This window comes from Solanum tuberosum, unplaced genomic scaffold (assembly GCF_000226075.1).
Source record: "Solanum tuberosum cultivar DM 1-3 516 R44 unplaced genomic scaffold, SolTub_3.0 scf00129, whole genome shotgun sequence".
NCBI lineage: Eukaryota > Viridiplantae > Streptophyta > Magnoliopsida > Solanales > Solanaceae > Solanum > Solanum tuberosum.
The window spans coordinates 84,636-112,322 of NW_006239057.1; the positions used below are offsets into that span (position 1 = coordinate 84,636).

Consider the following 27,687-nt stretch of genomic DNA (forward strand, 5'->3'; position numbering starts at 1 on the left):
CAGGGGCGGAGCTACAGCCTGATAAGGGTGTGCACGTGAACACCATTCGTCGGAAAATCACACTATTTACGTAAGTCAAAATTTATTAAATACAAATATATAATTCATTTTGCACAACCTTAACATTAATAGAGGCTTTGGCACAGTGGAAAAGATGTTCAAAAGGAATGCTGAGGTTGCCAGTTCGAATCTTGTTGCTATTATTTTACTTCTTTTGTTTGTCAAAATCACACAATCCTTTGTGGGTCCACCTAATCTCAAGTTACTCTTGCAAATTAAAGTTATAATTTACTTTCTTATTTAGGAGTCATTACATATTATTTATTTTATATTTATTTTCTCCATTTCAATTTATATGACATTGATAATTATTGTGCTTTATATTATTTTTTATTTAATTTTTAAATATATAAATTTTGTTTCAAAAGCTATTATTTCTGAATTCACGATCTAAGTTTAAAAATTTTAATCTCGAAATTTTAAGTGTGCTACATAAATTGAAAAAGGAAAAATAATAAATTTAACTCAAACCTTAGTTTGGATATATATATATATATATATAAAATAGTTGTTGGATTTGAACCCTTGACCGTAATGGTAGATGTTGTTATAAGAAAAAATAACTTATAACGGTAATAAGTATGTGCGTAAATAAAGAGTATTAAAGTCGTGACCAACATTAGTTAATTGTTATTGAATCCAATGTCGCATAGGGTTTAGAGACATTTACAAAAGTGCTAATTGCCACTAAAAATATATACTTAGTAGCAATTAAGTTATTATCGTTAATTAGTTGCCGCTAAAGATCATTTTTGGTATAGTACTTCAAAAATTGTTGTGGTAGAATGGATTTTGAGATCTGAATATAAAAAAGGAATTGGTACGACTCACTTTCACCTCTTTAAAGAGCCTAATACGTGTCACCTCAATGCTGATGTTGAACATCGGATGAGAAAAACTATTTTGATATATACAAGTTCATAGAAACAAATCTTTTGACTTTGTCAAGTACATCACAAGACAACAATTCTCTCACCCCAAAAGAAAAGAAGATAAAAAACAAAGTATATTTTTAATTATAAACAAAGTTAAGGTTTATATAATGAGTTTAGTGTTAATTTCTTGCTAAGCAAATATTTAGATTAAAAGTAACTTACTAATTTCATATATTTAGCTTCTTAATATGGTGATTAAGTCAAAAGTGGCATGCTATGGAATTTTTTTTCCTCTTTAATACCACAAAAAAAATAAAATCTTAAACAATACCCTACTAGAATAATTGACTTATTCCTATATATCCAATTGGCTTATTGACTAATTCTCTAACCAAGTGGTTAAATTTCAATTTATTTTTCTTTAGAAAATAAATAATTTAATTAGGTCAAAGTCTATTGCAATCTTGATTGACGGGAGAACACAATCTTTGAAAAAGGTCAAAATTAAAGTTGTTAAAGAACAAATTTGTGAGTATATACACTTAATATTTTTACAAAGACAATTTATATACAATGTTATTTTTCGATGAAGGGGTGTCGATTAACTCGTTGTGTATGCTTCACATGTTCCATCATCCACACTGTAATCTAATGGGCTATCAAGGACCACTTGCATGAGCAATAAATGGAATTTGCTAACTTGAATTAGACAAGAGCAAGGATTTTCTATGGGATGCGGGACTAGGGTTATGAACTTATAATCTGATGAACGAGTCATTTTCATGATCACAAGTTTATTTCCAATTGAATCAGACTAGAGCGGTGTTATATACACATTATGAGAATACTAAACCTTCGAGCGTATCTAAATAGATACTATGTTTGTATATGGATTCCTACGTTGTTACATTTCATTTTTTTGAAAATTTCCATTGACAACACCCAATTTGATAGCCCACAAAATACTGACATCTAAAAAAGCCCAAAATAATTAAGAGGGCTTTCTGGAAAGGGTGAATTGGGCTTTGTTGGGCCAAATGAGACATAGATGCCCATTGCCTGGCTAAGCAGGCCCATGCACTTTGTAGCCATATGGTCACAAAGACGTAAGAAAACACACGATGTTTACATCAAAACATATACAACTTCTAGTACTTGTGCATGGCGATCTACATGCAATTGTCATTAAAATAAAATATTTTGTGGGGACTACATATGTTGTCGTAGCTCAAATTGTTACTAGTGCATGGCGATTTACATGCAATTGTCATTAAAATAAAATATTTTGGGGGACTACAAATGTTGTCGTTATTAAAATTGTTACTAGTGCGTGGCGATCTACATGCAATTGTCATTAAAATAATATTTTCTGTGGGGACTACAAATGTTGTTGTTACTGAAATTGTTACTTGTGCGTGGCGATCTGCATGCAATTGTCATTAAAATAATAATTTTTTTGTGGGGACTACAAATGTTGTCGTTAATAAAATTGTTACTTTTTATAACGGGTTTTACGGGATATCACGACATCTTACTTTTTTATTTTTTTGCGATGACTAAAGAAATTGCTATGAAAACCCCGCCTCTTGTAGAAACTTTGCATCTTACCTCCATTTAATAATGTTTTAACATTTATGTCCAATTTTTTTTTGAAACTTATATATATCGATCAACTATTATTAAAAACAAACAATCTTTTGAAGGAATTTCTGAGGAGCTCCTTCAGAAGATTTCTTCGATGGACTTTCCATACTATTCACGTATTTCTGATGGAGCACCCTTGGAAATTCACTTGTTTTAAGTAATTTCATGTAGTTAAAACTTTAAAAGTTCGATGCTATAATAAAGTTATTAGGAATTACTTCATATGGATGACAGAATCACGATTTTCATTAAGCTGGCTTAATATATATATATCATTTTCTTGAATTTATTATATACCATAAATATACAATCATCCACACTGTAATGTAATGGGTTATCAAGGACCACCATAGGTATCCATAAATGGAATTTGGTAACATGAATCAGACAAAGAGCAAAGATTTTCTGTCCAATATTGATCCAACATACAAGTAGGGTCTCTAAACATAGTGGATGAACTAGTTGATATGCTTCATCTAAAATGGAAATGGGTCAGGATTATAATTTTATAATGTGATGATCCAGTCGATTTAATGATTATAAAATTTATTTCATACTAGAAAAGAGTTCGTTTAGATCTATCAAAAATAATAAAAATTGGTTTTTTTTTTTGTCTTTAGTAGTAGATTCAAACAGTTTAATTATCATTTAAGCAATTTAATCTTTTAAGTTTTCGAAAATTGAATACCTTCCGTTAAATATTTATCAAATCCAAATTGTTAAATTTACTCATAATTGCAAACATAAAAAATGTTAAATAGAATCTCATATTTGGAAGTACAAATTTGTAGTCTACGTTATTTTTTATCTATTTCAAGAGTCTAATGCATTTTTTTATGTTGCGATTCAGACGAAAATTTCGGTGTCTCAAGTATATCTTTCTCACCATTTCGGTTAAATTTAAGCAATAATTTCAAATAATTATACAATTAACTAACTTACATTACAAAGAATAACCCAAAACCTACATTGCAATGTTACAACAACCTGTAAAGCTGGGATAGAAACCGAAGTTATATCAAATAGATTAGTCATATGTTGCAACATATCTTTAGTCCAAACACAATAGCTCATTTTCGATATATATTTTTATCGTTATAACAATTTACACAAAATCAAATTTCAAGTAATCTTCCTTCTACTATTTCACTATTTTCTTTACAACAATGTAAAGGCTCACTTTTAATAAACTTAAAAGTACCAAAACTGGTCAAAGTAATACTTAAAAGGGACTATTTTGATCTTCTTACAAAATATAAGACTATTTTGTCATTTACTAATTTTTCACCGTTTGCCTTCACCGATTCGTTGTCATCGTTAACCTTTTTTTGGCTTCTTATTCAAAGTTGCTCTTTTTTTTTCTGCTCTAAAACCTCAAGGATTTCTCATTCAATGCAACTTCTGGGGTTGTTTCTTTCTTCATAAAAACAAAAAAAAACCAAAAAATATTAGCAAAAATTTGAAAAAAAGAAGAAGAAAGAAAGATAAATACTCTTCTGGGTTACTGTAATTTGTTGATTTTCAGGTACTTTTTCATATTTTTTCTAGTTTATATTGATTTATATCATTCTATGGACCCCTTTTTGATTTGGGGTTTTTAGTTTATGTATAATTTGAACGATCCTTGATTCATTCTGTTATTATTACTTGCTGAAACAATTTTTGTGATTTTGTAAGTTCTTGTTGAAGTTGTGTATTTGTTGGTCAATGTTGAAGTTTTACGTGAAAGACAAGATTTTTTGATCTGTGTTTTTCTATGGATTTTTTTTTTTTAAAGATTGAACCTTTAGTTTAGCTGTTCTTGAGTTAAATGGTGAAAATGTGCTTAATGGATTGTTTTGATCAATTTTTTTGTTTTTTTTAAGCAAAAAACAGAAAGAAATTAAATAGCTTTCTGGGTAGCTATAATTTGTCGTTTATCAGGTAAAAACTTGTTTTTTTTTAAAGCAAAAACAGAAAGAAATTAAATAGCTTTCTGGGTCGCTGTAATTTGCCTTTGCATATGTTTTCTAGTTCAGATTGATTTCTATGGTACTTGTGATATTTAGTGGACAGGGTGTTGGAATAATAATTCAAAGTTGGAGTACGAATACTAAGTTAATTAAGATTTGTTATTTATGATATTTGCTTATTTATGTTTAATTAGAATTTCTAAAACTAGTTTAATTTTGTTTGCTTCTGTCTAATTTGAATGATCCCTGATTCAGTTCGATTATTACTTGGTGAAATATTTTATGATTTTGTAAATTTTTGTTGCAGTAGTGAATTTGGCGGTTAATGTTGAAGTTTTACGCGAAAAGATATGGTTTTTTGATGATGGGGTTTCAAGTTTGATTTGTGTTTTTCTATTTTCAGGTTCAATTTTTTGATTGAAGGGATTTTTTTTTGCTCATCTCTATGGTGAGTACTTTAAAGATTGGATCTTTGTTTAGCTGTTTCTGGTGTTGAATGGTAAAAATGTGCTTAATGGATTGTTCTGATCGAGTTTGGTGGTGTTCAGGGAGAAGCTCCAGCTTTCTTTGCTGATAGTCTTATGGGAGATTTTCCAAAGAAAGTTGATTCGAAATCGAAGGGCAATGAAAGGGCTATCGTTGTTGGGAGTAAAATAGTATGATGATTCAATATATACTGATTTAATGCAATTTATTCGTTTTTATTAGCTATCAATGAAATGTTTTCTTTCCTTATTTTCATCAGTATGTGATTGATGGGGTTGATCATGAATTGGGGTCGACTATTGGAATTCGAATCTTTGATAAGTCTAGTGGGGAATGGTGAGTTTTCTGTTGTAGTTGGTTACGCTTGAACTGTTTATAGTTGTTCTGTAGCTGTTAGATAGGATGAAAAATGTATGAATGGATTTTGCAGGAGAATCCCCATTGTGTTGGGAGCAAAACCCAAGCCATCTAAGGACTACTCAGCTGTGCTTTTAAATGATGATCGCGTGTTAGTTGTTAGAGGGAACTCTGGTTCTAGTGAATGCTTTTGGTTTCTTGAGGTCAGTAAATCTCATGCTCACATGTTCCAAATGCTAATCTCTTTAACTTTTTGATTTGTAATGTCAAAACCTTTCGCGGAGTTTGTTGATGATTCTTGTTTGCTCTGCATGAAAAGGATTAATAGGAAAACTGCTTAGCTATTGACAACAATATCATTTGTTTGTTGAATAATGTCAAAATGAAATAACGAGTACAATAATTTGCGTTAATGAATTAATTCTAGAACCTCTTCTCTGTGTTATGCCAAAAGCTCTGCCATGCTATTGTAGGTGGGCACTCCATTTGTTAGACAACATGAAAAGACTTTAGGGAATGAGGTGGTTGCTTGGAGCAAAGGAGTTTTAGGCAATGTTGAGAAGCCTATTGTCATTAGTGGCCCTTCTGGAGTGGGTAAGGGCACCCTGATATCAAAGCTAATGAAAGAATTTCCATCCATGTTCGGATTTTCCGTGAGCCACACAACCCGAGCACCAAGAGCGAAGGAGCAGAATGGGATTCATTACCATTTTACTGACCGCAATGTGATGGAGAGAGAGATAAAGGATGGCAAGTTTCTTGAGTTTGCTTCTGTTCATGGTAATCTCTATGGAACAAGTGTAGAAGCTGTTGAGGTGGTTGCTGATGCTGGCAAGGTATTTGTTCTTCCATGTTATTTATTCCGTTAAATATTGGTTTTCTTTTTATCATCATCGATGCATAAACTGCAATGTTTCTATAATTTAGTTAATGATATTCTTTTTGATCCGAAAGAAGGGAAATTCTCTCTTTGATGGACCCCTATGGTTATCGCTTCATTTAGCTTTTTAGATTCTCCCTGAGAATAAATGCCCAAATTTTTAATTCTATCCCCACGGAGAGTAGATGCTCAGAATTGTGATATTTTGGCAAATAAGATGACTAACATCTGTAAGTTTTGGAATCTGTCAAACCGATAGATCCTAAAGCCTTAGAGAGCCACATTATTGGGTACTTTCACACCTATGCACTAGCCGGCCACCAGAGTCGTGCTTTTGTACTATATTTTAGGAGTAGAATATTTATTACTAATTGTAAATTTGCTGTCGCATGTCATGCAAGTTAGGTTCTTGAAGCTGGCATTGTGGCAACTACTATCTTTTTTAATTTATTGTAGGGATTGTACAATTAACTCATTTCATTGTTCTTTTAGGATATAGCTCGACTCTTCTAAGCGAGTGTTCATTTTTTCTGAAACTTCTATCACACAGCTCAAATTTTCACTGGATACGGCTAAGGTTTCTCGTTGTTTTTTTTGTCTACCCCTCACCGGGGACACTTCCCTCCTCAGCCTACCCTCCTCTTTTCGTCCCCACTGTCTAAAATAAGGAAAAAAGTAGTTATACACTGCAGTGGATGAGGATTTTGATAATTTACCTATCAGTTCTTTTAAAAGATGAAGATTTTTGTCAGTTATTAGATATTTACAAATGGCATCACACTTTGCATGTGCATTACATTAGTTGTTTCCTCTGCAACCTTCAAAAATGGTTTAGTTCTGTGTGATTGTGTAGAGATGTATACTTGATATCGATGTTCAAGGAGCAAGGTCTGTGAGGGCTAGCGCTCTTGAAGCCATTTTCATTTTCATCTCTCCTCCTTCTTTTGAAGAGCTTGAGAAGCGTCTTCGTGCAAGGTGGGCTAATCAAGAAATTCAAAGTTTCTCATCTTACATGCTGTTTAGTTATAAGAAGTATCATCCATATTTTGAACAGGGCAACTGAGACTGAGGAACAAATCCAAAAGCGTCTCCTGAATGCTAGGGCAGAACTTGAACAAGGAAAATCATCTGGTCTGTTTGATCATATTTTGGTAAACGATGATCTTGAAACTTGTTATGAGAAACTCAAGGTGATTCTAGTTAAAAACCTCATCTTTTCCTATTTTATATGTAAACGTCTTATCTAACAGACAATAATTCTTATGAAAAGAATATAATGACATCTACTAACATGACATAATGTATCTTTCAATTGATGTAGAACATTTTGTGTCTAAGAGAAGCTGCGAAATCTGCTCCTAAGACAAGTAAGTTAGTGCTAATATTTTGATGCCGTAGTTCTCTTCTTGATTAAAGATCAAATTATGCACCACTACTGGTTCCGTGATCTTTTCACAACTACAGTTCCAGAATCATTCAACTTGTCCATCGAACATCCAGTGTCAAAGATCGATCAAAAGCTTCTGATCAACTTTGGTGCTGCGGAACATGAAAATGCATCAAATAACACGTATGTTATCTCTTTTTCTAGATAGTCGATTATCCATATTATATGAGAATTCTAGAGTCTGGAGCGTCTGTTGCAGGTACGTTCTGGACTTGTCTTTGCTCAAAGGAGGAGCCCCTGGACGGACAAGAGGACTAAACATGTATGCTATTAATCCTTTGACTGATGATGTAAACGGCAACAACCAGCTATACTTAAACATCCCGTTTTGATTGACCACATCTTTTCTTCTTTTAAGTCGATGCAGAGGGCTGGAGCCCCTTTGAAAGAACCACAATTTTGACTTCCCGGTATCATTCTTGGATTGCAACAATGATTCGGAGATCCATGTTAGTGTACTATTCAAAGAAAACATGTGTTGGATAGGATGCTTTTCGATCTTTTATCTATTTTGTTTCGTTTCTTCTAAAAGCTTATTCATTTAAATTATAGTCATTATCATGAAGTTTCAAATTCTACGAGTGAAACTTCAAGACGTTGTAGAATATGTAAGCTTAGACAAACACCATGATATTGCTTTCCCTTCTCTTTTTAATGTTGCTATTCTTACATCTATGATTATAATTCCCCTCAAAGTTATACAAACACCTTATATATCATACATGCCTCACTGAAAACCTAAAACATACACTACAAGTATTGTTTATTACATATACATATGATAATTACAACTCCAGGGATATTGGATATTTACATAACTCCCAAAAGAGTAAATTAAACTATAGTATGTATCATTCAGATGGGTATGAATTAAGTGGTACTTATGACTCGAAGACCAAGTCAAAAGACTACTAGACGTCTTGCAGAGTAACTCAAAAGACTACTAGAAGTCTTGCAGAGTGACTCAAAAGACTACTAGAAGTCTTGCAGAGTGACTCAAAAGACTACTAGACATCTTGCAGAGTGACTCAGAAGACTACTAGACGTCTTGCAGAGCGACTCTCTTCAGAAATGTTCCGAGTGCATGCAATTGCAATGGTTGTTGTCATTGAGGTTCCACTGATAATGACAACCCAATTGAAGATTTTCTGTAGTATCATGTATTCCAGATTGGAACTGAAATCCTTCAACAGAATTACTATGATTGGATGATCCAATTTCATGTTCATAATTGAGTAGGTAATTTGGAGAAGAATCAGAATCCATTGAACTTTTGCCTTTACTACTTGGAGTAGTGTTGTTATTAGTTGTAGTAGTAGATTGGGTCTTCTTCTTTGTGTTGAGAAATCTACCTCCACCATCTCTAGCTCTCCTCATCGCGTGTCGGTGACGCGATTCGTGAAGATAAGGCTGATTTACGTACATACATTTTGAACAAACAAAATAACATCATTTGTTGTTTCTGTGCGTTCAACTGATTCCATTATGTTATGTATATGCATATGAAGATAGGGAAAATATATATACATTTGAACAAACAAAACAACATCATTTACCTGTCGTCTCTGCGCGTTCAACCGGTCCCATTACTTTTGACTCAAACTATATATGTACATGCATATGGAGATACAGCTGATATACATTTGAATAAACAAAACAACATCAATTGTCCTCAAACTATATATGCATACATATGAAGATAAGACTGATATACATTTGAACAGACAACATCATTTACCTGTTGTCTCTGTGCGTTCAACTGGTTCCATTACTTTCGACGCAAACTATATATGTATATGCATATGAATATACACTTGAACAAACACAATAACATCATTAATCACCTGACCTTTTTCATATGTATATCATGAGTTAGCCCAATTAGAGCCCGCTTTAGGGTCATGGATGTCTGTGTGTTTCATTACTTTCGACTCAAACTATCAATATATATGCAAAAAAGAAAACATTTGTATGCATATCATAAGATAATTAATACTCATTTATTGAACGAACTGACTCTAGATTCTGAATTCTCTCACCATTCATCGGTATCTATGCCTAATAGTAACAAGTGTATATCTACGAGATCGATGAGCTTAACCAATTCACAAAATGTATTAAAATTATAATCATTAATAAGAACACTTCTCTAATTAAGATGCATGAGTAGAGTGATCAACTATTCTCTTAAAAAATGCGATGGATGTGTGTTGACTTCTTCAAAAGTGATACATCTTCAAAAGATCAGATATAGATGTGACAACATTTTTGGAGAGTCCGAGCAACATAATTAGTCTTAGCAATCAAGAAAAATCAACTTTTATGGTGACTGAAAATATTCTTTGACGGTCCAAATAGTAATTAAGATAAACAAATCGAAACGAAAGGGATTACCTTTCGAGATTTGACCACTTTTTGTTGCAACACAGCCTTAGCACGAAGTTGCCTTCGTCTAAGAATTCCATGGTATTGTTTTGCATTTACATACATTGGCTCCTCTTTCACTTCAACTGGCAAAATCATTCTTCCATTATGATGAACTGCTGATGATCTCTCCATATTTTGATTTACCTGTTTATAAAAGGGAAAATTCCGCGATAACGTTATGTTTTACTATGATACTATGTTGAAGGGTACATGTGATAATCATATTTAAATGCTTAAGTTATTAGAGAGAGCAAATCGTGTAAATATTTAGTATAAAACTAGTTACCTAACTATTATCGTATGAATGATCTGATTGTGTAAATATTTTTTACGAACATGAAATCACATAAAGAGAAGGACATACCATAGGTTCACCACAAGCAATAGTAACATTGCCACCAGAATATTGTGGTACTTCTGAATAGGGGTATGATTTAAATGCCTGAATATTTTATAAATATAAGTATTAGTAAATCAAATAATTAATTCCAATCACATTTCAAATAATTAATTAAAAAAAAGAGGAAAATATTACTCACAATTGAGGAGGGTGCCATTAGTTCAAATTGATTTGCTGCTCTTAAATTTTCACCCATGCTTGGAGGCATAAATTCTACATGTTTGCCTTCTCTCTTGGAATCACCATCTGCTAATTCAAAAAAATAATCTCAAATTATCAATCGTTTTTCATTTCTCGAGATATAAATTATGTGAATTTTGGTTAATATTTTAAAATTATGTTATTTTTAGGGTAGGTGGAAGACTACTTACTCACAATCCTCTTCATCAGATTTCACTTGTGAAATTACATTTGATATGTTATTGTTCATCGTATGAAAGATCACGAGAAGAATTGCGACTATAAAATTAATTCTCGAAAAGGGAAAAGTGACACTAATGATAAAAATATATAGAAAGTTCCAATATTATATCATACCCGATTTTTGAAACATTGGACTTTCCACTTCGCCACAAGAACCAGCTCCGATTTCTGATCATATATTAAAAAAAACTTATAAATGGATATATTACAGGGGCGAGTAATTATTGTAGTGGATAAGTTATTTTATATTTAGGATTATAGTTTAAGTTTTTACGAAGAAATATATGCACAAATATTTGGATGATAGTTTTTAATTTAATTGTTGACGTACATAAAGTTAAACTCAATAATTTTTATTTTACCACCCAATTTTCTTTTTCAATTTTTCTCTTTTCGATGCCACTATTTAAATTTTGACCTCATAGAAAAAAGTTATACAAAAAAATAACAATCTCACTAGAATCTAGATCAAAATTCTAACGAATTGTAAGAAGACTTGCCTGATCAACAAGAAGTTATATAATAATCAATCATCGAAACTTCTAACACTGATCACCATAACATGATGTGAAAAAACCTATCATCACAACATGTTATGAGTACGATCACCAAAATTTGACCATAAATTTCGATGGATCGCTAGAATTTTCAACCATAGAAGAAGAAGAAGAAGAACCAACAACAACATAAGGAAGAAGAGAGAAATCCTGATGAATATAATATATATTAGACAGGCGGTGAAAACTACCAAGCTGGAGTGGGGCAGAAGGAATTTTTGGTGGAGCGGTGAAATGCGTAAAGATCAGAAAGAACACCAACAACGAAAACACTCTACTAGCCGACTGACACTAGATCAAAATTAAATTAATTGTCCTTCGAAAGTACATGCATAAATTCAGCAAAAACAAATGTTTATTAATATAACTATGGAAATTTTCACAGTTACCAATTGGCCAGTAATATAATCTCCAAACCACTCTTTCAAAATTTTCTTCCAAATATTGGGATACAAAAGAGAATAAGAAGATGGATATGGTGAGACATCTAAGCTTAATAAGAGGTCTCGATCGATTTTCACGTTCTAGAATTGACGGAGCTCTTGATATGACATGCTTCCCTTATAATGAACACATATACACAAATTCGAATTAATCAAGCCTATCGAAGCCAATGAATTTTGAACATAAAATAAATAAAGAGAGAGGGGGGGGGGTCAGAGGAGGGTGTCAATCGAGGAAGATAATTTAGCAAATCGTTAGTACATATGAAAATTAAAAGATATGAAGAAGGTAGAAAATTAAAATAAAACACACAAAGGGAGCAAGAATAGATGAAAAAGGGTCCTCATTAGTTAGTTAGCCTTAGTTTCCCAAGGATTAGGAATGGAACCCTTTAAATCTCGTACTATCTGTTTTGATATGCCTCCCCTTTTAGGTGGCACCGTTGGTCCTCTGTTGTTGCCATTAGTATTTTTGTTGCCAATTTGTGTTTAAAACAGAATTACTGATTCCAATAAACTTTGCAAAAACATGAAGTAACCAAAGTTTGAATGAACCAGTAAGAACAGAAGAACAAAAATTAATTCAAAACAACTAAAATCTGTAAAACATACTAGAATGTTAAAAAAAGACAGAAGGAAAAGAGCAAGCCCACTGAATGCACAGTGTCCCCTTAAGGAAATTATTCCCCTCTAGTATCCGAGGTTTGATTTGGAATATGTCCTCCCAGGATAGAATGATCTCAATCACCAGTGTATTGATACCAAAACTCTGGTGTCAGCGAACCACTCAACAGTAGTAAACTCGAAGAAACTTTGTGCAGAAGAAGAAGAAATTAGAAAAATTCGTAAGGAAAAGATCTGAAGAATCAATGTATTTATAGGTAAGAGGAACTGGTTCCGAAAGGTTGCAATCCTTTCAGAATCCACACGACCATTCATGAAAGTTTGCAACCTTTCAAACGGTCATGGTATATATATATATATGCATAATTTTCTTAACAATATGGTCAAAAATTAAATAGGTGTCCTTCCTAAGTCCACTCTGCGTTCGTGATGATAATAACAACAAGAATTATATCTTGATCACAAATAATTAAGTTAAAAATCGATTATATGAATCCAATAACATCAGACATAATAAAACCAAATAAATCAACAAGCAATTCTTCCTACATCAACCAAAAAATAATAAGTCATAGAAAAACAATAAGCAAGAAGAATATATTTACCTCCCTTAAACCAACAAAATATGAATCAAGAAAATGAAAGCAATAGACATGTCAAGCTAAATTTGGACATATAATTAAATTCTCAAAAATTTCCCAATCAAGCAAGAAAAATAAGAGGAAAATTAAAGAAGACTCACATGAGATATTATTGATTGGAAGAGAAAATATATGTTAATAAGCTTTCTCTTTGTGGAAAATATTGTATCTCAACCATATAAAGATTAAATATATATGGGGTTTAACATGGTCTATTCATAATTGTGCATGCTAAGTTAGAATAAAATAAAATAAAATAGAAAGAGAGAATCAAAGAAGAGAAGATAAGAAAGTGATGTGTGAATATTTAAATATAAAAACACAATCTAGGATTACCATTGTAAGACGTACAATGATATGTCCATTATTCTAATAGTAAATGACTAAAAGGCACTTGTTTAATATTCTTCTCTATTTGTCTATTATAATATAATATATGCTCTCTTTGTATAAGAAGATGAAATTAATTGTGAGAAATGTTTTTTTAATTCATATGAAAATTTAATAAGAAACATGACTAGGTATAAGATAAGGTCATTTTGTTAGATTTTTTTGGGAATCATGCCTAAAATGGTTAGGTGGTAGATCTATCCAAAGTGGACCAACAATTAGAGGTTATCTATATGAAAATCTTCTTTTTATCACATTGAGAGAAATAAATTTTGCTAATTATATTGAGATTTCAATGCAGATATCGAATAAATAAAAAAATATTGAAAAACATTTCAATTTCAATTCAAAACTTCAATCAAAATATTTGAATTTTATAAAAATAAATAAATAGATGCATCAAATTATGAAGTATTCACGTAAATATCAATGACTAGTTTCACCAACTCAAGCTCCTAAAATATTAGTTAAGCAAAAGAGATCTTTAGACTAGCTCCACTTTCACTTCAGAATCTTTGAATTATAATTAAGATAATAAGTACTTTAAAAATCTCCTTTAAGTTATATCATTTATTTAAATCTTACTCCCTCTGTTTCACAAAGAGTGACCTGGTTTAACTTGACACAAAGTTTTAAAAAATAAAAAAGACTTTTGAATCTTGTGGTCCTAAATTAAAGTTATGTTAAATGTACTAAATTGTCCTTCAATCTTGTGGCTTTAAACATGTCACGTGGAAAACTGAAATTAAAATGTTACCAAAAAAGGAAAGAGGTTATTCTTTTTGAAACAGACTAAAAAGAAAATAAGGTCATTCTTTTTTAAACGGAGGGAGTATAATCTTAACCATATCAGGTAAGATATTGAAATTTATAATGTGCACTAATCTTTAAAGATGATGATGAATAGTTAATACACTATATTAGATAAACTAACTTCATCCTTATTTTCTCAAAAAAAAGAAAAGGAAAAAAAAGGATAAAATAGTAAAAACACAAAAACAAGACAATAGTGGAAAATATTGATAATTCCAATATTAGAAAGTGGACAAAACGTGTCCTTTTTTAAATAGTGAATTCCTTTAACTTTTAGCCCCAAAAATCGCCGCGTGTGTACGGCTACTCAATCTCGAAGCGTGATGACTCAACAGTCAATATAACGGCGCAACGCCGTTAACTCCCCTTCTCATTTGTCTTGTCGGGTAATTAGGTGGCAAACGTTTACCAATAAAATCGTTTCTATTACGATATTAGTGGATCGTTATATCAAAAATAATTGTCACATATTAGTTGATCACCTTACTAAATGAAAAAAATATCAATTAAATTTTTTCTACATTATCCTAGCAATTAATATTTTTTTAAATTATTCACATTTATTTGTAATTTTTTCAAGAAATTCTTTATGATTTTTTATACACCGTACAAAATAGTAAGTGATCAACTGATATGAGACGGAACCAACAGAGGGAGTAAGACGACATTTCACGGGTCTTCGTGAAAGCAACCGTTAACTTTCCACGCGTCCAACCCAAACTAATAATGGAGTAAACGTTCTGCAGTTTAAAATATAGCCAAACAAGTGTGCTAATGTTTCCTAGTGCCATTATGGAAAATATGAGCAATCAAAATGAATAGTTCCTAACCTTATCACCTATTCAATTAAGTCTTGAGTCGTGTTCAAGATTTAATATATATGTATAAAAAAAATTAATTTTTAATTTATATATTGCAAATAATTTTTTATATATATAATATACTTTTTTGGCTAAGGGTGTAATTTCTTCGCTATATGTGACTACACCACTGCCTAGATCCCATTTATTGGATTCATGGGATATGTTGTTATTGATGTTATTGTAATTGCAACATGTATTTCAAGTTATAGTTTTGCCTCTATTAATAGTAGATCTAGAGTTTAAAACCTATAGATTCACGAGGATTGAGTAGTTTTTGCTCAGATTCTTTACTAAATATTTATAAATATTTGATTATGGATCTTATTATTATTGTAGTTTAATTTGAGATTAGCGATAGGAATTCATAATTTTCAAATTCTGAATTTACGTTTATAAGTTGTAGATCTATGAAGTTTAACCTATAGCTCGTCCTCCTTCTAAATCCTACCTATAACGTATGATTAAATACACCATATAAAGGATGTTGAAAAAAAAGTTTTCCACCATAATTTAATGGCTAGAATTTATAAATAATATACTCAGCATATTCTAAAAGATATCTAGGTTGGCTTCACAAGATATTTTGATGATAGATGATATAGTGTTATTGTAGATTTGCTTTCGCTAAGAATAAACCTATAAGTATTTTAAAACATGATCTTAATTATTTGCGTTAAATTATCATTTCTTCAAGAACCACGTGATTTTAAAACCAAAATGGAAATTAAGAAAAAAATTGAGAGTGATTGATCATCTTATAGATGCTAAATATAGTAAACTTTAATGACACTTCTCTCTCACATAAATAAATTCTTATAAGATTCTTGACGTTTTGTGTGGTTGAGTACGTCACAACTCACATGCTCTTTTATTTTTTAGTTTAAGACGGTCTGGCGTACTAAGCTCTCGCTATGTATAAGATTCAAGGAAAAATCGAACTACAAGAATATATTGTACGAGACTTATCATGTAATTATGCAAGAAAACGCTCCCCTAGTCAGATGACAATAACTTTACCATTTACGTTAAGACTTTCGTCAAAATTGACCCCAAAAACTCTTTGAGCAACTAACACTTAGTTCAATGACTTTAATGAGACGAAAAATAGTTTTGTGAACTTTGGTGATACAAGAGGTAAAATTTAATTACTCGTGTGATATTAGACTGAAGATAATTATCGATATAACTTTAAAATATAATGCGTTCAATAGTAAAAATCTCAAAATCCTGAATACGTCTCTTACATAAACTTGTTGAAATTTGGAACTTTACCTGTGAGAATTGAAGCTTCTTGTTCTTTGAGATCCTTGTGGTTGAAATTTTTGAAGATGTATTTCATGAGTTGTTGTTGTTGTGCAGTAGCAAGGTACTTCAGAGACAAGAGGAGAAGAAAAAAGGGGAAAATTAAGCCAAATTTATTTTCTGTTGATTATGGCCAAGTGAATGGTGGATACAAGTCCCATGTGTTAGACTGGCTCTGATATTGAGGGAGACATATGAACTAGGACCAGTGACGGAGTCATGTACAAGAGCGTTGAAAATTAGACTGTAGATGTTGAATTACTTTGACTTTTCTGTGTTTACTTAGTGAAAGTCTAGATTCCGACTCTATTGACCTTTTATTACTTATGTAGTGTCGTTATCTAGACATTTCATTACTTACCGGCCTTTACCCCTCTCACTCCAGGGACGAAGCTAGTACGGGCTGAGGGGTGCAGTTTTAACCTAAGTTATGTACAGATAATGCAGCTTGAAACAGCTTCCAAATGACACAAATTGTTTTTCACTATGAATTCAAATATGTCATCTATGTAACCGCCTTCACATCCTTGATCTTCATTCGTTCTATCACAATCCATCAATTCTTATTCTGATAGAGAGATCAACTTTCCTGTTGAGAGTTTAGTAATCCCCTCTGTTGCTGCTATTGCAGAAAATGCCCAACAACTCCCTGTTGGTAACAAAAATATTACTAAGAGTTTTTGTATACAAGTGTATATAAAGGCGGTAAATTTAAACGAAATGGGATTAAAAAGTTAAAATCAGTTATTCACATACAAATATGATTGGGCCTGGACCCAAAATATGATTGGGCCTGTACCCAAACAAGTCCGGCCCATTAAAACAGTTTCTTAGGCTTCCTCAGCTCTGCCACTTTGCTTGTAGCCTGCCGCAAAATCTGCCCGTGACCGGTAAGTTCTGTAAAGTTTGTGTCGTTTTAGTTGGTTTTTGAGTTGAAATTGATAATTTATGACTTTTTGTGAATTGGGTTTCTGTTTCTTAGAACACAGAATATAGCTTATGCTATTCAATGATAAATCTTGTTTAATAAAGTTTGTCTTTTAGTTAGTTTTTGAGCTTCCATTGATTCTTTCTGACTTTTCGTGAGCTGGGTTTCTGTTTCTTGGTAGAATTAGCATATAAACATTGAGGACTTGTTTGATTTTGTACTGGAAAAATTCTTAGAATGTGGAATATAACTCATTCTATGCGATGGTAAAATTTGTTTCATACAGTTTGTGTCTTTTAGTTAGTTTTTGAGCTTCCATTGATGGTTTTGAATTTTTCTGAATTTTAATGGACTGGAGGAATTGTGTGATATTATACTAAAAAATCATTGAATATGGACTGCAGCTTATGCTATGCAGTGGTAAATCTTGTTTCATGAAGTTTGTGTGTTTTAGTTGGTTTTTGAGCTTCCATTAATGGTTTTGGATTTTCTATGTTGGGTTTTTGTTTCTCAGTAGTTGGCATTTGCAATTGGAAGTTGTGATATTATAGTTGAAAATTCTTTGTACATCAGTGTACAAACTCTATTCCCGATCAGTTGGTGCTTCAAACATGTTAGAATATTGATTCTTCTATATGCTTACAAGTTATTCCTCTAAACTATAGCCTCATTTTGGGTTAAATGTGTTCAGGTTCTTTTGCTTTTCAGTAGATAAACGTATGGGTTGTTCAGCCATTGCCATAGTTCAAGCTCATCAATAACAAGGATAGGTGCAAAAAGGCGAGGGAGCCAGTATAATATAGTGGCGTCTAAAATGTCCAGATGTTCAGTAAAGTGTGCATTAACCAGCTATCTGTTGAGAGTGTTAGCTTGCCGCAAACAGCAAAGATGATTGATGCTTTCTCGCTCGTCTAAACTGCATATTCTTCTTAGTTTTGGGCTCAGAGCACGGGCCAACAGCAAGGTATATATAACTCAGTGTGTTTATTTTCTAGTGAATATCAATCTGCAGCCTCTCGCAAGATCTGAAAAGCCACAGTCGAACAGCACAGAAACACATACAGTCGTTGATGGCAATGATCGCCAGGAGAAGCAAGAGCTCTGTACCTCTCTTGCATGAAGTCCTCTTTTCCGACCACCCTCTTCCCTGCTCATACACCCAGCGGCAGACCTATGTAGATGTGTACATGAAATGGAAGAAAGACTCTTTTTTTGACTCCATTGATACTATTCACAGATCAGTTCAACTCAAGCCTTTAATTGCTCTTAAGAACTGCATAGTCTCCTCTTCACCTAATGATTATTGCATCCCCATTTCTGTTATTTCGAAAAAAGGCTTAGAGTTAGGGATACCCATTAAGGTTGCCAGGTTCTTAAGGTTGTATCCATCTGTTTTTGAGGAATTTACTGGCCCTAACTACAATTTGCCTTGGTTTAAGTTGACCCAGAGGGCTATTGAGCTTGATAGAGAGGAGAGAGAGGTCTACTTAAAATTTAAGGATGATATCATTTTGAGGCTGAAGAAGTTGATACTGATGAGTGGCAGGGAACAGATGCTTCCTCTAAAGATAATTCAGGGTCTGCAATGGTATTTGGGGTTACCCGACGAATTCTTAAGGAAACCGGAAGACAATCTTGATGGGTGTTTCAGAGTTGTGGAAATAGAAGATGGATTGAAAGGGCTGGCTGTTAAGGTTGATGGAAGTGAAAGGTTTTTATCAGTGATGCAGATGAATGCGATGAAGAGGGGAGTGTATAGTGGTGTGGACGGTGAGGCAATAGAATTTCCACTGTATCCATCAAAGGGATTGAGGCTTAAAAGAAAAATTGCAGACTGGTTTGATGAGTTTCAGAAGTTTCCATATGTTTCACCCTACGAGGATTATTCAGGTTTGGATCCAAATAGTGACATAGCAGAAAAACGAGTGGTGGGTGTGCTTCATGAATTGCTTAGTTTGTTCGTCGAACATGCTGCAGAAAGGAAGAGGCTTTTGTGTCTTAGGAAATACTTGGGGTTGCCGCAAAAGGTTCACAAGGCATTCGAGAGGCATCCTCATATCTTCAATTTGTCATTGATGAACAAAACTTGCACCGCAATACTAAAAGAAGCTTACTGTGATAGAGGGGCTATCGAGGAACATCCATTAGCAAAAGTTAGAAAAAGGTACATCAAATTGATGAAGGAGTCGGAGGGTATACTGAAACGTAAAAGGTTTAACAACAGGCCAATTGATCAGGGTGACTCGAATATCAAGGACTTGGATTGTACAGATGATGAGGATAAGAAATTTACAACTTAACTCTGCTCTTTATGCTTGTGTCACTATAATCAGGTGCAGGATTTAAAAGAAATTATAAACGAGAAGGAAAAGAAAATTGAAAGAACTGTTCAAGCAGGATTTGTAGGCATTTGGAATGAAATGAAAAGACTGTTTGATCTGTATTGCTTCAGAGGTGGATGTTTCTCTCATTTATGCTGCAGTTCTTTCATCCATTAAGGGCGATTTCAGTATGAAGGGGATGGCCACAGTCATATGAAGGAATAGTCATACTATTAAGTATTACCAATGGAGCCTCAAAGTCTTGATCAACGGTATATGATTAGCTTACATGATGTATTATTAGCTGACTGATGCCCCCCTCTCATATCTTCTATATATGACATGCTTGACACTTTTATGTAACAATGTTGGAAAGTTTTATGTCATTTTTCCTCAACATATAATTGCTATTCCTTGTGATCTATCTTAACTTTTTTCTTAGTTTCATGCTTTCTTTTGTTGTTTCTTCATATACCGATGCCACCTGACTATCTCAAGTTTGAAATTATTGAAGTGGGAGCATGCTCATCGAGTCTTTGCTCTTGCAAGAACCCAACACCACATGGAACTAAACTGTCCTTGTTGATGCGCTTATGTTTAGTTCCAAGAGTAGATGCTTTGTCTAGTGTTTGAGTGAACTGTGGATTGTGCATGTTTAATCTTTGCTCGTTACAATTCCCTATCAGGAACCTCCTGTGACTTTTTGGTGTAGTTCAAAACAGAGAAGCCTCCATTGCGGACTGCAGAAACTATGATGGATGCCTAGTGCGGGTTATCTCTCCTATGTGGTTTGCGAGCTATTGCATAGGAGCAGAGTTTTACCCTGTGCGCACCCAAAGGGTAGTGGTTGCGGGTTTCCCTTGTCATCAAAAAAGATAGAAATTATACACGAACTCTTCTGCATCATTGAAAGCAGCAGCACAGGGCTGGCATGATAAGGAAACTACTTAAAGAATTCTTGAAAATAAGCATAGATCAATATATGTAATGAAATGTAGTGTCTTATAGTTGCTATGTTCCTGTTTGAACTGTGCATTACAACCAAGATGTAAAATTTTGTGGACCTTTTGAATTCCCTACATGTTTAAGAGGAACATAAAGTCCCCTTTTTCTGTACAATGTTGGCACCTTGTTGATGCAATCAATGAATTTATAGCAGTAATAAATAAAATTGTGATCATTATGATTCTCAGTATTTCAAGCATTCATGTTGACAATTTTTTACATTTTTTATTGAGAAGTTGTTGAGTTATCATGGAATTTTTGGTCTTAAACCTGTATAAGAGTTGCTTCTTACATTGGGTGAGTAGTGAGTAGTGACGCCTCAATCCCAAGCAAGTTGGAGTCGACTATGTGAATCTCCACTTTCCATTTAGGCCAATGAAGCAAAATAGTGACGGTACATTTACAGTAGCAAATGAAACCACCAATGGTCTTCTCCAACTAACTCATCAGCTCGATAAGCAATTAGTATACATCAAAATCTTTTTCATTTGAATAAAGAGAGGAATGAAAGTTGAGAGTTTAGTTCTCTCATTATATACATTACACATAAGTCAAAACTATGTATATTTTCTATCAATAGTATCAACTGCATACAAATTAGATCATCCCAGTAACGACGAGAAGCTTTGGCCGCTGTTTAAAAACTCATCAACAGAAGTATATTGAGTTGCAGTGATGTTCATCATCTCATTAGTCAATGTTGTTGGATCATGATAGTCTCCTAATAGCAATGACTGAATACTATTATAGTTAGGCCACTGGGGTTGTGTTGTCATATCGTTCATCTTCTCATCATCACATCCAACATATCCTGATTCAATATTTTGCAATGGCTTCGCCATCTGTTGAGGAAGTTGATCACCATATCCATATTCATTAGGCCCCTGGGGTTGTATATCATCATCATCATCGTTTCCACGGGGAGTTGTTGTAGGCATATGATTTCCTGATTCATCAGTGCAGATAGGCCCCTGGGGTTGTGTATCATCGTCGTTTTCACTGGCAGTTGTTGTAGGCATATGATTTCCTGATTCTTTTACTTTACACCTAATGTAGCACAAAACAACATCCTCGTACTTTATTAACAACTTTATTACCTTGTCGTCAAGACTATACTCTTTCATAATCCAAGAAACATCATTAACTTCATCCTCACCATCCTTTTTATTTTCTTCATAGTTATAACTTCTTTTGATCCCAACTTTCTTTGCCCCTACCGGTTTTCCTTTAGCCTTCCCTTTCCAACTTCCTCCTCCAACCAAAGTCCGAATAAACCTTGTATGGTACGGTTCTAACTTCTTTAATTGAGTAAAGAAATATTTAGTATCTGATGAGTCTTCCAATAACTCCCATGGCTTCTTACTCCCGTAAAGATCTTCAAATTGAATATCATTGCAAACGTAATTGTTTGAAGAAACAAATTTGATTAGATAGCGAATAAGTTGGTCATCAGTGGGTCGAAACCTGACTCCTAATTCTGACACTGGAATATCATGGGTGATGCTCATAATTCTGCAGTGAAGAGAGTAGAAAAAAACTTTATGTTGTGTTTTAGAGAAGGGTATAGAATGATGAGTAGTCTTTGGTAATTGGGTTTATATAGAATACAAGTGTAAAGGCGGTAAATGGAAATCAAAAAAAGTTTCCTTAGATAAAATCAGTTACTTACTGTATAGAATGATGCCTTATATATAAGTTTGTTTGTATAAAGGGAACCAAATTTAAGAAGAATTGGGAAATGTAAATGCAAAAACTTACCTTATATTTCAAAATTAGTTACCTAAAATCACCCTAATACAAACGTAATGCAAAAACTTTCCTTATATAATAAATTTAAAATTTGATGTATAATCAATAATTATATGATAAGTGAAGGTACTTAAAAGTTGATTCCAATTGGGAATCAGCTATCCGTTGAGAATGTTAGCTTAGTGTTGTTTTCATAATCTACACACACCAGAAGCTGCAGAAGGATGAAAAACCTCTCAATATGTTCCCAACTCCGATGGTATTATTGCGAAGGGCCCAGTGCAGTTGCGAACACAAGATTTTCACCAAGAGGGTTCAACATCTACTGTATATTATATATACATAAAGATTTTACTGTTGCATATGAAATGCCAAAGCTCCATTTACACATAGACAAGAAAAAAGAAGTATATATGATTGAAGGCCTTGTACAGAATGGTACATATCAAGAACTGTTTCTGGTTTTAACCCTTACCATATAACCTCCTTACTCGCTCCAATATGAAAATCAAAATTACAACCTCGGAGCTGATCATCAGAGAAGAACAGCAACCTCAGACAATATACATAGTTTAACTATTTTTAGACCACTAGTCTACGCTAAGAACAGTGAATTCATACCGTTTTGTATTTCTACAGGGGTTTTCATGATCTGCAGGTCTGAGATTAAGCAGAGACTTTTGGATGATACGAGTTTTGATTCAACTCTGTGTAACCTCTTGAAGCATTTCTATCACCTTCTTCATTCTTGGTCGTTTTGCTGGAATGGTATCGGTGCACATCAATGCGACTTTTAGAGTTGCAAGCATTTCTTTCCTCCAAGCAAAAGAAATGGTGCTAAGTCTTGCATCAAGTATCTGCTCTGGTGTTTCTCCTCTCGCAGAAGCACCATGTACCCACCTGACCAGATCAACTCCTTCACCAAAAGCTTCATCAACGGGTAGTCGGGTGGTAAGGATCTCGAGCAAAACAACGCCATAGCTATAAACATTTCCGGGAGCTGTTACTTGCATTGTATATGCATACTCTGTTGAAGAAAAAGGAACTAGTCAGACACCAGATATTTTCCACAAAAAGAAAATGCTCCCTCCGTTTCAATTTGTTTGTCTGGCAGATAGAATATACAAAATGTCCATGGTCTTAATAATGTCAGGTGTAAAGTTAAAATTAAAGAGTTACAAAGAAAGGAAAGACATTTTTTTTAAACCGACTAAAAAGGAAAGTAAGACAAACAAATTGAAACACGAGGTAGTAAAATGATTAGCCAAGTCTTTCAAGCCATAGAATATACCTGGGGGAATGTATCCAAATGAGCCAGCAACAGCACTAATACTTGCAGTCCCTCTAGATGGATCAAGAAGTCGGGATATTTCAACTTCAGCAACCAAAGGGGTGAATTTAGAATCAAGAAACACATTCCCTGAAGAAACATCAAGATGGATTATGGCCACATGATGAAGGAACGCTAACCCTTCTGCAACGCCAATGGCAATGGAAAGTCTTGTAGGCCAGTCAGGTTCGTACTCAGGTTTCTGGCTAAACTCATGAAGAAACTGAGCCAATGTCCCATTGGGATAGTATTGATGTAAGAGTAGAACAACTTCCTCATAGATTGCAAACCCGAGAGGCCTCGTCAGATTATCATGACAGAGTTTACTTAGCTTTTCAAGCTCTCTGATCATCTTGCTCTGGTGATGAACTATAGTCTTGTCCATCGACTTTAGGCTCTTAACATACAAAATCATCCCGGAAGGCATGTCTGCTCTATACACATCACTGAAAGTTCCAGTACTAATCTTATTTGTATCTTTCCTGACTGCCTTTACAACTGCATCAAAATCTATTGCTTGCTTGAGATTTTCATCGAAAACATTCCCTGCTATGATCACTGGTTTGCTACAAGTTTCATCAGTGGTATTTCCATCTTCCATGGTGGTTTTCTCTTGTTTCTCCCTCATCATGTATAGTAAAACAACCACTGTGACAACTGTAAAAATTGCCAAACCAGAACCAACAACAGCCAAGATGAGCCGGTAGGAAACTCGGTGATGATTACCGTTGTGTTCAAAATCATATCCACAATCACTACTCAAAGGCTCACCACAGAGCCCTTTGTTTCCAAGAAAGCTTGAATTTAAGCTCTTCTCAAATGGAGCAAAAGCAGGTATTGGTCCTGTGAATTGATTGCTCGAAAAGTTAACCTCTATCAAGCTCAACATGCCTTTCAATTCCAACGGAATATTCCCCGACAGCTGATTATTAGATACATCTAAAGAAACCAACTTGTCAAGTTTTCCAAGATCCTTAGGCAACTGTCCATGGAGATGATTATGACTCAAATTCAATGAAATCTGTAAGTTCTTCATATGACCAATCTCAGAAGGGATGCTTCCAGTAAGATAGTTACTCCCCATTTGCAACTCAAGCAGTTTTACGCAGTTCCCTATCTCACGGGGTATTTCCCCTTTCAAGGAATTCTGTCCCAACAACAAGAACTGCAATTTGGTTGTGTTGCATATATCTCCTGGAATGGTTCCATTGAACTTGTTGTTACTTAAATCAAGCTTGTTGAGATTCTTGCACCTCAGAACTGAAGTTGGAATCTCTCCATAGAGATTATTCCCCGGAACAATCAACTCCTGTAGATTATCGAGCTCACCAAACTCTGGAGTGATAGTTCCGGAAAATCCATTCGAAGCTAAATTAAGAAGAGTGAGATTAGAGCATTTCGCAAATCCTGAGACGATTTCCCCGGAAAGTGTATTATTATCTGCTTCAAAATAAGCAAGACTACTTATATTTCCAATTCCTTTAGGGATACCACCTATCAGCTTGTTATTCCCAATTCTAATGCTTGAAAGGCCTTTGCAATTCACAATTGAATCAGGAATAGTGCCAGTCAACTTATTATTAGTCAGAACTAAAAATTCAAGCTTTTCCATAGTAAAAATACTCTCAGGAATTGTCCCTTCAAGCTGATTTGAATGAAGATTTAACAACAAAAGCTCAGAATGTAAGCCTAAGTTAACTGGAATATCACCACTAAACTCATTCTCATAGGCTGCAAACACTCTAAGATTAGTCAAATTCCCAATCCACATTGGAATAAAACCACTCAATTTATTGGTAAATAATTGGAAATAAAGCAAATTCTCCATCCCTTCAAGCTCATCAGGTATTGAACCAGTGAGCATATTGTTTGAAAGATTCAATGCTCTAAGGTTCTTGAGCTTACCTAATTCACCAGGAATAGAGTTTCTAAACATGTTAAAAGACAAATCAAGAAACTGAAGCTCAGACAAATTCCCAAATGCTTGTGGGATTGAACCTTGGAAATTGTTATTAGAAAGGTCCAGCCATTTCAATCCTTTGAGCTCAGATATTAGAGTCACATTACCTTGTAATCGAAAACCCGAAAGATTCAGCCTTTCCACCATTGAACTGTTTGAGCTGCTGCAACTAATGCTATGCCAAGAACAGAAATCAGTGCTATTCAGATCCCAACCAGGTATTGCTAGCTCTTTGCCAATTGCTTCCAAAATGGCTTGTTCATGAAGAGCCTTTACAATCCCAAATTGAGACCTTAACAACAACCCCACCAGCAAAACAGTGAACAACCTCAAAGTTACCATTTTTAAGTTGTTTTTTTCAAGAAAATCTTCAATTTCTTCCCTTTTTTCCCCAAAAAGAAAAAAGCCCAAATGGAACAATCAAGAAACCATAAAGAAACAAAATGCTAGAACCCAAAAACCAAGAAACCTTGTAGAGACAACTAGAGTAGAAACAGAAGGGTTTAGAAAACAAAAGATACAAACTTGAACAACTTAAAGGAAATGACCCATTTCAAGAATCTTGAAAATGAAACAGAACAATAAAGATGCAATCTTTACTACTCAAGAATGAACCCCATGTACCAAAAACAACAAATAAGTTGCAGAAGTGATAAAAATTGCAGTTTTAAGTACAAATAGAAGAAAGATACAAACTTGAACAACTTAAAGGAAATGACCCATTTCAAGAATCTTGAAAATGGAACAGAACAATAAAGATTCAATCTTTACTACTAAAGAATGAACCCCATGTACCAAAAACAACAAATAAGTTGCAGAAGTGATAAAAATTGTAGTTTTTAAGGACAAATAGAAGAAAGATGATGCAAATGGGGTACTTATTTTGATTTAGGAAACTGCTTACATGGGCCAGGTGTTTTTCTTTTTTCTCTATTGGAATTTCTGAAAAGAGAAAAGAGAGTTTGGAGAGAGAATCTATGCTACTAATGACTACTACTTATTTGAGTTCTCAAACTCAAACTGACAGTGTCACGAGAAAAGAGCAGTGTGAGTGAATGAAACTGTGTATATGAGTCTCTGCAACTGCTACTTATGAATACTTCCAATAGAATGTGTTATCTACGCATCGTAAATTTGAATTAATCGGATCAATGAACTACAAATATCATATGTTAATGATTTGGTTTGGTGATGTAGTTCAAATAATCTTAATTATAACATATTTGAAACAATATATTTTTGTCTCAATTTAAGTGACATACTTTTTTTTAGCCAGGTCGAAAAGGAACATCGCATTCCTATAAATGAAAATAATTTAACTTTAAAACTCATGTTACCTACCACGTAAATAGTAAGAAATGTTTAAATGATAAATTTCAGAAGTGTTCATTTCATGGCATGTTGTCCAAATATGGAAGGGAAAGACCTACATTGACAATAATGACAATTTTTTTTAAATAATTGACTTGTTTACCAAACAAAGTCTCGTGAAATCGTCTCTCTTTGCCTTCTATGTTACATAAAAAATGACTTGCAAGTTTTATTATGATTGATCTTCATTAGTTATTCCTTGTTCGTTAATTTCATTATCAAGAAGTTGTAGATGTTGTACTAATTCTCCCGCGCATGTATATAAATAACGAAGCTAGGAATTTCGATAAAAAAATTCAAAAAAAGAGATTTTTTTTTGTGTTAGAGAGATGCAATAACTTATATATGCATCAGAAAAATTATTTGGACTCTATTTACAAAATGTAACTTTTTAATGAAAGAGAATGAACCTCTTGCCTATGTATATATCTAGTTCTTG

At 33.6% G+C, this 27,687-nt stretch overlaps 5 protein-coding genes across 8 annotated transcripts; 2 read left to right on the forward strand and 3 right to left on the reverse strand.

Annotated features, from left to right (window-relative positions):
• Positions 1–3,931: 3,931 nt before the first annotated feature.
• On the forward strand, positions 3,932–8,356 carry LOC102585496 (guanylate kinase 2-like). 2 transcript variants are annotated; one of them, XM_006351164.2, is made up of 12 exons: positions 3,932–4,104; positions 4,935–4,979; positions 5,080–5,187; positions 5,277–5,353; positions 5,448–5,577; positions 5,848–6,210; positions 7,108–7,229; positions 7,309–7,444; positions 7,576–7,621; positions 7,719–7,824; positions 7,901–7,963; positions 8,060–8,356. In XM_006351164.2, exons 2-12 carry the CDS (start codon positions 4,977–4,979, stop codon positions 8,085–8,087), a joined length of 1,182 nt encoding a protein of 393 aa, XP_006351226.1. In that variant the 5' UTR covers positions 3,932–4,104; positions 4,935–4,976; the 3' UTR covers positions 8,088–8,356. The 2 variants fall into 2 exon arrangements, with proteins under 2 accessions (XP_006351226.1, XP_006351225.1); XM_006351163.1 differs by having other exon boundaries at positions 7,901–8,356.
• Positions 8,357–8,397: 41 nt separating this feature from the next.
• Positions 8,398–16,655, reverse strand: LOC102586060 (nuclear transcription factor Y subunit A-7-like). The gene is made up of 6 exons (XM_015310406.1): positions 16,555–16,655; positions 11,066–11,119; positions 10,668–10,774; positions 10,493–10,570; positions 10,096–10,272; positions 8,398–9,111 (listed from the first exon to the last, which is right to left on the reverse strand). Exons 1-6 carry the CDS (start codon positions 16,619–16,621, stop codon positions 8,767–8,769), a joined length of 828 nt encoding a protein of 275 aa, XP_015165892.1. The 5' UTR covers positions 16,622–16,655; the 3' UTR covers positions 8,398–8,766.
• Positions 16,656–17,391: 736 nt separating this feature from the next.
• Positions 17,392–21,028, forward strand: LOC102587504 (protein ROOT PRIMORDIUM DEFECTIVE 1). 3 transcript variants are annotated; one of them, XR_367574.2, is made up of 3 exons: positions 17,392–17,474; positions 18,204–20,105; positions 20,520–21,028. XR_367574.2 is itself a non-coding variant. In XM_006351171.2 (2 exons), the coding sequence occupies exon 2, from the start codon at positions 18,583–18,585 to the stop codon at positions 19,810–19,812; it is 1,230 nt and encodes a 409-aa protein (XP_006351233.1). In that variant the 5' UTR covers positions 17,392–17,474; positions 18,204–18,582; the 3' UTR covers positions 19,813–20,246. The 3 variants fall into 3 exon arrangements, 2 of the variants coding, with proteins under 2 accessions (XP_006351233.1, XP_015165893.1); XM_006351171.2 differs by lacking the exon at positions 20,520–21,028 and having other exon boundaries at positions 18,204–20,246; XM_015310407.1 differs by lacking the exons at positions 17,392–17,474; positions 20,520–21,028 and adding an exon at positions 17,485–17,778 and having other exon boundaries at positions 18,204–20,246.
• Positions 21,029–21,440: 412 nt separating this feature from the next.
• LOC107061322 (NAC domain-containing protein 41-like) lies at positions 21,441–22,346 on the reverse strand. Its single transcript, XM_015310387.1, has one exon. It carries the CDS (start codon positions 22,344–22,346, stop codon positions 21,441–21,443), a length of 906 nt encoding a protein of 301 aa, XP_015165873.1.
• A 557-nt stretch (positions 22,347–22,903) lies between these two features.
• LOC102587933 (leucine-rich repeat receptor-like tyrosine-protein kinase PXC3) lies at positions 22,904–26,967 on the reverse strand. The gene is made up of 2 exons (XM_006351172.2): positions 23,879–26,967; positions 22,904–23,614 (listed from the first exon to the last, which is right to left on the reverse strand). Exons 1-2 carry the CDS (start codon positions 26,217–26,219, stop codon positions 23,289–23,291), a joined length of 2,667 nt encoding a protein of 888 aa, XP_006351234.1. The 5' UTR covers positions 26,220–26,967; the 3' UTR covers positions 22,904–23,288.
• Positions 26,968–27,687: the final 720 nt, after the last annotated feature.